The sequence below is a fragment of the Trifolium pratense genome, linkage group LG4 (genome assembly GCF_020283565.1).
Source record: "Trifolium pratense cultivar HEN17-A07 linkage group LG4, ARS_RC_1.1, whole genome shotgun sequence".
In the NCBI taxonomy this organism is placed as follows: Eukaryota; Viridiplantae; Streptophyta; class Magnoliopsida; order Fabales; family Fabaceae; genus Trifolium; species Trifolium pratense.
Genome location: NC_060062.1, coordinates 47,269,571 through 47,281,264, shown reverse-complemented (window position 1 = coordinate 47,281,264; position 11,694 = coordinate 47,269,571). Strand labels below are relative to the sequence as shown.

General features: G+C 33.1%; 2 protein-coding genes across 4 annotated transcripts; both read right to left on the bottom strand.

Moving 5' to 3' along the window:
- Window positions 1-774: 774 nt before the first annotated feature.
- Window positions 775-1,107, bottom strand: LOC123922785 (precursor of CEP3). The gene has a single exon (XM_045975475.1). It carries the CDS (start codon window positions 1,105-1,107, stop codon window positions 775-777), a length of 333 nt encoding a protein of 110 aa, XP_045831431.1.
- Window positions 1,108-7,903: 6,796 nt separating this feature from the next.
- LOC123881588 lies at window positions 7,904-11,536 on the bottom strand. Of its 3 annotated transcripts, none has more exons than XM_045930310.1 (6): window positions 11,193-11,536; window positions 10,639-10,871; window positions 10,292-10,550; window positions 9,545-9,724; window positions 9,219-9,374; window positions 7,904-8,583 (listed from the first exon to the last, which is right to left on the bottom strand). In XM_045930310.1, the coding sequence occupies exons 1-6, from the start codon at window positions 11,223-11,225 to the stop codon at window positions 8,410-8,412; spliced, it is 1,035 nt and encodes a 344-aa protein (XP_045786266.1). In that variant the 5' UTR covers window positions 11,226-11,536; the 3' UTR covers window positions 7,904-8,409. The 3 variants fall into 3 exon arrangements, with proteins under 3 accessions (XP_045786266.1, XP_045786265.1, XP_045786264.1); XM_045930309.1 differs by having other exon boundaries at window positions 7,904-8,580; window positions 9,545-9,745; window positions 11,193-11,498; XM_045930308.1 differs by having other exon boundaries at window positions 9,545-9,745; window positions 11,193-11,492.
- Window positions 11,537-11,694: the final 158 nt, after the last annotated feature.

The following is an 11,694-nucleotide window of genomic DNA, read 5'->3' as shown; positions in this document are numbered from 1 at the left end:
TACTTTTTAGTTTCAAGAAACATTAATTTCTCCCTTCTTTTTTTATGAATGGCAAACATATATATTAAAAAAATTATTACAAGCGATACTCGGGTCCAATGTCGAATCATAGAAATAACGAAGAAGAAAAAAAGTACCATAAAGATAACTAACAAAAAGCATGGAAGGAAAGGAGACCATAAATAGGTACAAAAACCTCAACAAAAAAAAAAAAGAAAAAACCAAAGCAAAGCAAAATAGTTCACCCGTCCTGGTCAACCACACAAACCACTAATGTCCGCAACACAAGATAAGTTTCACCTTTCACTCATAAAAAATGCAAGGATGCCCTAAGAATTTATAAAAAAAACAAAACACTTCCACGATGATAATTTTATCTTATTTATTTACTTTCGCTTGCTCAACTTATATAGTTTGGACTTACAACTATTTCTCCTCGATCACATTTCTCTTACTTTTAAAAAAATAGAAACAACATATAATTAAAACTTATCAATATTTCTTATTAGATTCATAATATATAATATATTGATAAAATAAATATTCATAATAATTGTACATATTTGCACACATATATGAGAAATATTAATTAAAGTTTCAAAACACAGATATATACGTAGTAAATAACAAATATAAATCATTAGAACTTTTTTTTTTCTTTTTCATTTTTTTGATCATTGAAATTCATACATATGCACTGAATCAAAACATAAATAGATAATTAATATAATTAATCAATATATACATTATGCAATATATTGTGAAGCTGTTGGCTTAGTTGTGAATGGAATGTCCAATACCGGGACTATGGCCAGGAGTTGTAGGCCTAAAATCGCTGACGCCACGACCCGGTGTAGGAGGAGGAGATGGTTCGCCGGTTGCGCCATTAACCACCACACTTGGTGGAGACATGCTTGTAAGTTTTTCTGCATTTGAAATTGAAATGCTTCCATGGACAACATTGTCATTATTAGCATTATTATGCTTCATGGGGCTTTGATTAACTTCATTAGACTTAAGATATCGTCCCTCAATGGACTCAAATGTTTGACTAAGAACTATGAGTGCAACAAAAATCAAAGAGAAAATGGATTTGTTTTGTGCCATTTGAAGAAAATATGTTAAGTAACTAAGAAGTATGAATTTTGAACTAAGATTTTTAAAGAAGCAATCTAATTATCAAATATTAAGAAGCATATACTATAATGAAATTTTGAGTTGTGACATTTAAGTTGTATGATAGGGGTTTTTATAGAGCTCAAAGAACATGAGTATGTGGGTCACCACATATATATTCGTTTTTGAATATTCTCTCCTCTCCTTAATTAAATGGTGGGCTAAGTAGTGGGAAACCTTTTTGATTTTGATTCTCTCCGTTTTCGATGAAGTGCGCCTCCAATGTATAGTCCTAATATAGTATATAGGGTTCGTATTGTTAGTTGAGCTCTTTAAAAATTAGGGATCCAACATACAACTGCAGTTGTAATACGTTTGATTTTAAAACTGTCATTGGAATTGGACAAACTAAGGGTTAAGGTATCGGACAAAAATTTAAATTCTTCGTTGAATTACGGGACATCTTTTTATCTTTTGAACAAGTTGTCTAAAATACATAAATAATATTTTGTCCAACAAAACATCTCGCTTATTAAGTAATGCGAGACGTTAAGGTGTATCGGAATAGTTTCCTTTTAGTCGAGGCTAAGGGGACTCGTGGGCTTGATTTCCGCAGACGACGCCAATGATTTGTGGTGATAATGGTCGAAGTAGGTGCGATGTGACATAACACGATTGACATTCACCAGAGTAGGGGAGGTGTACCTGCAAAGACACTCCAACGCTCGAGTTAATAAAAGTTTAAAGAGCTTTTATGTTTTCACTAAATGAGAATAAAGTTGCCACGTAGGCCGTTCTTATAATCTTAACTCAGTTGGTAGGAATATCATATTTTATATGTAGGGGTCGAGGTTCAAATTCCTGACACTCCATTTATCCATCTTAAAGGTGGAATTTTTAATCACTACCTGACTAAAAAAAATTGTCATGTAGGCCGTCAGGCAACTACGTCTTTCCCATGAATGATTTACGCGATTGTATGATTATGATAAGAGGGTTCATATAAACTCTAGAGTTCTATTCTCTACTTCGCAACCTTGTGTCAGCATTGGTAGTCTGCCATTGAGTCAGAGACCTTATTGGGCCAATAAATCTCATATTGTGACTTCAGTTCAGTCCAGAACAATTATTTTTAGGATTTTACTAATGAATGTCTCAGGATATTCTTTAAGAATTCCAATTATAAAAACTATTTATTTAAAAAGTTAAACATTTCAATGTACAATGCATTAACCTTATATTTTTCATAATTTTTTTAAAAAAACTTACCATTTAAAGTCTTTAAAAAGTGCTCCAAAGACACTCATTAGTATTTCTCATCATTTTATTTATTTTTGTCAACATGAAATCACATGATAAAAAAGGTACCGTAGGTTTTGAAGTGATTTATGACCGTCCAAGTTGTTAAAGGTGGAGATTCTTTTCCCTTTTGTGGTACGTGGGGGAGATTCTTTAGTACCATATATGATATAATGGTTTCTTGTTTTTGAAAAATGATATAAGGATGCAATAGGAAAATGTTAATTACTTTAGGAGTACAATATGAGACATGATTATTGGACACAATGCAGGGCTTAGTTAAACAACCAAATATGGAATAGTGATCATCTTGTAACACAATGCTGCCAAGGGGTGGTTTAAGTTTGAGGACATGCAGCTAAATTCTTATATATCCTGTAAAAGATTACCATTTTACCTTATAGAGAATTATTAAACAGCACTACAATTACAAATTAATGCATAAGTGATTTTGTGCACTACAATTATAATTTTTTGTGTGGTGCTGCAAATGATTGGTGTTGCTTGGGGTGTCAACATAGTTGGGATGTCAAGTTTCTACGACTGATGCTTTTGCACTACACTAGCCTTAAAAAAAAAATATATGACTCGAACATATACCATTCATTTCAATAATGCATTATGAACAAAGAATTCACATTGCAATATATTCTAGTTCCATGGTCATCAATAACTCAAAGTTACTTATGTAGTTTATCATTTTACCTTACAGAGAATCATATCTATCTCTTTGCTTTCACCATTTCATGTTCTGCTCACTTTGCATTTTGCCATGATGTGCTTGCTTATGCAGTTGAATTGAACAAAAGAATTCACATTGCAACCATGGTCATCAATGGCTCAAATATACCATCTCAAAATTTTTACATAGTGAATTGCGGTTGGACTTGAGGGTCATTGAGGTGACATCTAACCATCTCAGTATTCACACATTACAATAGCATCTAGATGATCTAGGTCTAGGGCCATCAATTGTCTCAAACATATCATCCCACAATTTGCATAGTCAATTGAACTTAATTTGTATGCTTCCTGATAAAATTGAATATGCGAACATATTATTCTAAAATCAATAGCTAATAAATTGCCTTTAATCATGACAGTTCAAAATAAGAAATACATATCTGGACATGTAAAATGAAAGACAACTTTGATCTGCTCCCATCAAATCAAATAGTCCAAATAGCTTAAAAACAAAGTGTTTACCACTACACCTAATCATATGATAAATAGGACTCACTATTGGTCATCCCATTCTATTTGTGGCGGGTGTTTCCTGATAGAATTGAATATCTGAACATATTAGTTCTAGAATCAAAACCTAAATGACAGGCTGCAAGTATATACCATCCAAGTAGCACCATGTACTGTCACTTTCTGCTTTTTGCGTTGATCTATCTAGTGCCAGAAATTTAACTTCAGCATCTTCTTTGTAATATTTTATTGCCCAAAGATTTGACTAATTGGAGCTGACAATAACTTTTATCATGAAGACTAACTAAGTTAGCATCCCTATAGCTTTTCTAATCCAAGCCCAACACAAACCTAAGAATCAATCTTAGAAAATACAATCATGATTGTTCCTTAAACCAACAATTTGTTTAATGAGAGTGGAGATCGTGAGTGAGGGTGAGAACATTTTGTAATGTCGGAAAGACTAACCGCATTTTTCTGTGCAGAAAAACACAAGCATTTTTGCACAACTTATTTTACCTACACATTATTTATGATGATGATCCCCCACTTTTTACATGCACAGTACATTCTTTAGCCTCGATTCTTTCTAGAGATCAAAATTTAAAATTTCCACAGCTTATCCTCGATTCTGTCATAGGATAAGTCGGCACCATTATGCAAGCAGTGCTAAAATTAAAAATGAATGTATCAGTGCATCCCAAAGAATCAAAGGCTTCTGGTACAAGGTCAACGATGGATGGCACAAAGATATCATCTCAAAATCCACATAACGAATATCAATTAGTCTTACGGGTCATCGAGCTGACATTTAACCATATAAGTTATATATCTTCGAGAGACAATATCAATTGGACTTGATGGGTTCGTGAGACAACATTTAACCATCTCATAATTTATAAGGCCAATAGCAATTAGGCTTCAGCATCATCGAAGCAACACACAATCATCAATAGCAATTGGATTTGATGGTTATCGAGACAAGATTTAACCATCTCAGGTTTTATAAAGCCAATAGCTATTAGACTTTAGGGTGTCGATGCAATATTTAACCATTTCAAAATTCATATAAGGTCACTTAGGTTGCATTTAACTATCCCAATTTGCATTATGAACAAAGTATTCACTTGGCAATAGCATTTAGTTCAAAGGTCATCAATAACTCATATACCATCTCAAAATTCACATAATAAATAACAATTGAACTTAACACTTGGTCCAAATTTACATCATACAAAAGCTTTCAAGAAGCTAGCACACATAAGAATCACTGTCCACAAGCACCAACATCCACCAGGATTGCATCATGTTTTTCTTGTTCTTGAAAACGTAACAAACCAAACCGCGTGCGTAGACACTGAGCTGTAGTATAACCGAAGATGTTTTCTCACTAGGTTCCTGTGTATCTTTTATACCCCAAATATTTCAATTTTGCCCTTGATAAAAACTTCGGTTCGTAGAAACCGAAGTTTTTTTCTAGTTCAAATTCAGGAAAAATTCGGTTAACCGAAACCGATTTTTTTTTCAAGACAGAAAAAATTCAGTTCGTAGAAACCGAAGTTTTTATTGAGGGCAAAAAAGTAAAATCCAGAGGGGAGAAAAAAACCATGGGGCCTAATGAAAAAACATCGTAACAGAATGAGTGAAGAGTCTTCTTGAGATGGGCTAAGGGTATCGGCCCAGTACAGAATTACTCATTCAAAATAATTTGATAGTTTCTTTTCCAGCCTCCCATGTTTCTTTTTTCCTCTCTGGATTTCCTTTTTTGCCCTTCAATAAAAATATTAATTTCTATTTACCAAAAAAATTTTTGCCTTGAAAAAAACTTCGGTTTCTGTTTTTCGAATTTTCCCTGAATTTGCATTAGAAAAATTTCGAAAAAACTTCGGTTTCTGCGTTCCAAATTTTTTCAAGGGCAAAATGGGGTTTTTTAGGGTATAAAAGAAATATGGGGACCGGAAGAGAAACTATCAAATAATTTTTAATTGTAGTTTGTTTCTTAATTTATTCATATCCAATTACAAATTATTAAAAAGATTATAGATTTTTTTAGGACATGTTTATTTTAGTTTTTTAAAAAAATATTCAATTTATAAAATAACAAATGGACCCTTAACTTCAAACTCCGTTATGGCCTTCCAAATAATTTATTTGGACATATTCCAAATTTGGTTTTGCTTACAATTTCTTTGACTTCTCTGTATTTGTCGAGAAACCAACTTGCTGGTTTAATTCCTGAAAATTTTGATAAAATGAAACTAAGCTTGGTAGTTTTCTGAAAATCTTCTTTCTGATGGAATTCCATTTGGGCTGTTTATATTGGGTGGAGAAAAGGCTTTTGCTGGTAACAAAGATGATGTTTTCTCTCCCCACCCCCCGTGATTCTTTTATACCCCCCAATATTCCGATTTTGCCCTTGCAAAAAACTTCGGTTCGCAGAAACTGAATTTTTTCTAGTACAAATTCAGAGTAAATTTCGGTTTTCAAGGCAAAAAAAACTTCGGTTTCTATAAACCGAAGTTTTTTGCAAGTGTAAAATTGGAAATTCAGGAGGTATAAAAGAATCACGGGGGGTGGGGAGAGAAAACATCAACAAAGATTTGTGTGTTGGAAAGTATCCAAAAGCTTCAATGAATTCTAGTCTAAAGATATGTGTTAGAGATCACGATGGTCACAAGAACACACACGGCACCCATAAAAAATTTCGAACTCCACTACAGCCCTCCCAAAAAAAAATCAGTCTAACTCCGCTTAGTAGAAGTAAATAAGAGTGTTTTAGTATAAATACATAATATACAAATTTAACAATTTATTAATCTCTGTTATACCTTACACATCAAAAGATAAGAATGAAGAGAGTAATTGTTGGAATTTGCCTTGAAATTGAAGCAGAAAACTGGTTTTCTACTGTATTCATGCACCAGGCGGAGGAAGTGGCGCCTCAGGCACAAGTTTCTGCAGAACAGGACCAAGCTCACTGTTTTCACGCCCCAGGCAGAAAACTTGGCGCCTCGGGCGGAAAAATCGTGTTACATATATGTTGTCTCATTCTGCAGCAGCCAAGAGAGAGAAAATGTGAGGTTTTTTAGGGTTCTTCATCCAACATCAATCTAAGATCAAAGGGGATTCCTTTAATTTTGGGTATATTTTAGGGTTGGGGAAGTGATTCTAAAACCTTGTAATCACTTATCATTCAAATCTCTTGGTCACGGGAAGAAATTTTGGAAAAAGGTAGAATTAAAGTTTAAGTCTAATTCTTGCAACTCTTTTATAATGAATCTTTGTAATCAAAAAGGAAGTTTGATAGTAGATTGGAGGGTCTCTCTCCCCCAGAATAGGTTTGTTTTAACCGAACTGGGTAAATAATTTCATCGTGTCTCTTTATCGTTTTGGTAGTTCTAATTTTTGTTGATTTATTGATTATTGCTCATCCATTTTGTTTAGGTTGCTTCAATTCATTTGTCCCACAGATCAAAAGTATTATTGGTGTGATTTTCAGTCTGAATTCACAACAGTACTAAACAATAATAAACTGTTCACTTTAAGACAACTATGTAATATGTGTATAACTTCACTGAATTTTTTGCATGAAAGATATAACTTTTTAACAAGCCTAGAAAAAGCTTAAAACGAAACTCAATTTTTTGTTGTTTTGATACTTTTCAGTTTGCTAAGAGTTAGTGCCATATATTATGGAGTTTTTTAGATACACATTTAAATGCTTTTTCTCCTTATTTATTTGTTTCTTTTTGTGGTTGGTACTTGCAAAAGCAAAATCATTGATAGATAAAGTGGTCCTTTGGCACAAAATAATCACGTTTACCTACAAATTAACAACCATGAAGCAGCTGGCGTTGATGGTGGTAATCACAAGAATCATATCATACACACATTTTTTTATCCCTTTTGAAAACTAAAAGTACAATTTGATCTTTAAAAATATCATCAAAGTATGGATATGGATTCCATCCACTCAAGACGTACTGCAGTCATGCAGTCGGTGTATTATACACCCTTTGAAATAATATGACACAAATGCAGACATCAAACACAACACTAACATGTCGACAATGATAATAATTTGAAGAAAAAAATATATATAACTAAATGTAACTATGTCAACACGCGTCAAACACATAACATGTCTTCAATATGAAGTCTTCATACCATATAAGATAGAGGCTCGCACTTTCCCATTTTAGGGCCAAAGTACATTACAAGATTTTATGTAGAAAAATATAATCTAAACTCTATAAATGAAGTAATTCAAATCTTACAAGTTGAATCAATCCTATAGTTAACATGTCTAACATAGATTAGCACTATAATAATATTTATGCAAACCAATAAATACACATTTAGTTTAATTTTTCATCGAATAATGTGAAAAAAAAAATTCTAAAAAACAAACAAGGGAAGAACAAATACACAGAAAAATGCCTAGTTTGTTGCTAAGTCTCTTAGACACAATAGCTTGGCTTCCAAAATCATATCAAGTTGAATTACATAAACAATAAAATAAAAAGCACACAAAAGACCTTTGAATTAAATTAACCAATGCTCAACTTTACTAATTAATAAATTAGCTGACATTTACAAGGTCATTCAAGAATGCACAAAAAAAAAAAAAAAACCTAGAGACTTAGTACAAACAAACCAAAGTCATTCATCTAATCAACAGAATGTTGATTAGAAACAATGTGAAAGATTCCTGCAGGCACCAAAACTTTAAACTCTTTCAGCGAACAAAATCAGTGTTGTTGATATTTACACCTTTCATGAGAATTACAAGAGGTTATGTTATGATGAAGAATCGGCTTCTAGAAAACTTTCATACACAGTTCCTTTGAGTGTGTTGGCAACTTCATTCCAGTTTTTAATATGTTCTGACAATGGTCCTTTATGTATCTTAACCTGCCGGCTCGTTAATTCCATTACTGGCAATCCTAAAAACTCTTGCACCTCTTTTAGCTTCTGCAATAAACATAGAAAGTGAGATCACATATTAAAGCTTTGGAGTTGCTATATTGTCCAAGAAGTCACCAGCGGAAGACTTTTCAGTCTCGACATTTTGGACTCGAGCATTCGCTGCATGACAAAGACATGTACAAGGTCGACACCGGTAATAATTCGAGAAAGCAAAATATTTGAATGTAACCACATGTGTTGGTGTCGGACACCAGACATGACTTCAATCTGAAGTGTCGGTGCTACATAGTTACACATAATTTGGTAAAACTTCTGTGATAAAATTGAAATTTCTTATAATATATCATGGGACAACTGTGTAGCAAAATGAAAACTAACAAGGGCTTGTTTGGATCGACTTATTATCTACTGGCATAAGCACTTGTGATGTGAGACTGTTTGGGAGAAGAGCCCTTATGGAAACAACTTATAACATGTCTAAAAGTTATTATTTTGAGCTTATTTTCTCAAGCTCCACAGTATACTTATGAAAACAGTTTGATTTTGTTTTATCTTTTGTTATAGAAATAGCGTGTACATATAGAAGTTAATATTCAGATTAAGCTTGTATTATGCATCCAAAAAGATAATTCATTGCAACGTTTAGTAAAAGATGAAGGAATTTATGATGAGGCTCTTACAGTTCGATTTCTAATAAGATCCTCATAGTACAATATCATATGTCGTGTTGTGTTGAAGTATTCTAAAGCTGTTGCAGCTTTTCTCTCCATATCCTTCAGATCAGCCAGCAATGACGTAGAATTTATGGTAGGCTTGTACTTTGAAAGAGTATCAGCCTGAAAGAAAGTCAAGTACGTGTTTCAATTTATTTTTTCATTTTATTAGCCCGAATCAGTCTCGGTACCCGAGAGTTTACAACACTCATACACACTGCGCACCAAGCACTTACGCTAGACCCTATTGGTATAAAAGAAATTTAAGGAGAGCAGGATAGGAAAAGATATACCTCTTCGGCAGAATGAACATGAGACTTGTGAGTGCCGTTCAATAGCTTAGCATAACGATCATAGGAATTGGCAAGTGTCGAAACCATTCGGCGTAACAAGTTTCGCCGGAAAAGAAATATGACAGAAACACCTCTACAGTTGAAGTATTCTACTATTTCCTTAGGGTGTTCCATTAATCCCTGCATGAAACTTAAAAATGTCTAAATTCTTTTATTACTAAGTACTAATTTTGGTAACCTATGCAGCAAAATGATAAGTCCCTATCATATTCACCGCAAAGGTTCATAACACAAAATTGCAAAGCCTAGGCCAAAAGGGTAAACCAATCATCAAAATCGTTGCAATCAAAGCAAGTATGTCTTATGATGTTGCATGAAAGCATTGCATTAACAAACATTGAATTCCATAACAATGGACAATTGACTTCTCATGCACTAATCGAGAACAAAAGTAGCTTCTCGGATGGAATCAACTTAACTATACTTTTAGTCCCTTTTAGTGTCACTAATGATCGATTTTCGTCCTACCATTATTACTACCAACATTGTCATTCCATTTTGATGTCATTCGGTTGTTGTATTGTCATTCCAATAGTTTCCAAAGCAATGGAATTTTATCCTATTAAGTTCATGTCGGTGTAAAACTCTCATTCTGAATTAAAATCATGCCAAATCATTTCCACATCGAAAAAGAAACTCAACAACGAAAGATCGGAATTTGCAGAACACTAAAGTTAGAATTTTTACCTGATTAAGCATCCACTTCAAGCCAATAGCAGCAGAACACTCATTCTTGGAAGCACTATTGAGCCAATCCAAATTGTAAATTTTATCTAAAGTCTTTACAATTGTAGATACATTTACTCTTCTTTCGGGAACCGAAAATATCTCACCATGTGAACTTACATTCATATGGCTATTCAAAAGGGTCTCGAACCAACCACTTCCCGATCTTTGATTTGTCAACATAGCAAACAATCGAACAGGATTTCGAGCACACTCACTCCTACCATCATCAACAACAACAAAATTAACAAGGATCAAATCAAAACAAACAAAGAAATACGATTCATCAATACTAAACTTCTCAATACCTGTTAAAAGACACAGGATTTGGGAAATGTAGGTAAGGAATGTCAATTAGGTTGAATCTACTTCTAGAGGGCATTTCAATCTGCTGTAACTCAAGAAGAATAGTCCTAGCATGGATGCTTGTTTGTTTCAAACACACATAGAATATTAAAACACCACATACCATTGAAAACATCAACAATGACATCCTTAACAACAATGGTGATTTCTTCTGAGGCTTTATAACTAGAATGTCCTGCAAAAAACACATAGGTACATAGATCATAAATTTGTGCTGAAAAATTATTAAAGGTAGAAACTTTATGAAAAATTAAGCATACCCATTAAAAGAAATAATACATAAATGAACAATAATGACCCAGATCGAAACATGCAGAGGTAACTCAGAAAAAGATAATTTTTTTTTTCTTTGACTGTGTTTGAAACATTTCAAATTGGAACAAAAAACATAAATAGAATGATGGGTAGGTAAAAGAACAAGCACATTGTTTATTATGATAGAATAAAAGACAAAAATTAAGTATAAAAGGACCACAAAAACAGAAACAAATGTTACCTTGTTGAAGTAAAACATGTCTTGAACTACCATTGTCGTTTAAGAGAAAGTGGTGAGGAAGAAGGAAAAGAACAAGACAATGATTGAGGTTTAGATCTTGTTTGTGTTTTTATGAAGGTTCTGTGAAGCACTCAAAAGCTATAAACCCAACCAAGCTAAACTGGAAAGTACTGTTCTCTAGTACTTCTCTCTTCGTTCCACTTGAACAGAAAAAAGTAGTAGAAACTAGAAACATGTTGTTGATTTTTTTAATCAAATTTATTGTATCAATATTAAATAGGAGTAAATTCTAAATTATAGTATATTAAATAGGAGTAAATTCTAACGAATGAGGTCATTTTAGCATTTGTCTCTATTTATGGTGATGGTGAGACTTTTATAGTGATATTTATCGTTGGTATGATGGAAAGTGATCAAAAGGAAAGAAAATTACAGAAATTGATGAATAAATTTGGATTGTAAAATGGTTCAAATTCATTCATTAATTTGCGTAATTTTTTTT

What these genes read in the sequence shown, in the direction of transcription:
- LOC123922785 (XM_045975475.1), bottom strand. Translation starts at nt 1,107, where the DNA reads ATGGCACAAAACAAATCCATTTTCTCTTTGATTTTTGTTGCACTCATA.
- LOC123881588 (XM_045930308.1), bottom strand. Translation starts at nt 11,225, where the DNA reads ATGGTAGTTCAAGACATGTTTTACTTCAACAAG. An exon ending in AATCCTGTGTCTTTTAACAG is followed by an intron (nt 10,551 to 10,638) that starts GTATTGAGAAGT and finishes TGATGATGGTAG; the next exon opens with GAGTGAGTGTGCTCGAAATC. An exon ending in ATCTTATTAGAAATCGAACT is followed by an intron (nt 8,584 to 9,218) that starts GTAAGAGCCTCA and finishes TGTTTATTGCAG; the next exon opens with AAGCTAAAAGAGGTGCAAGA.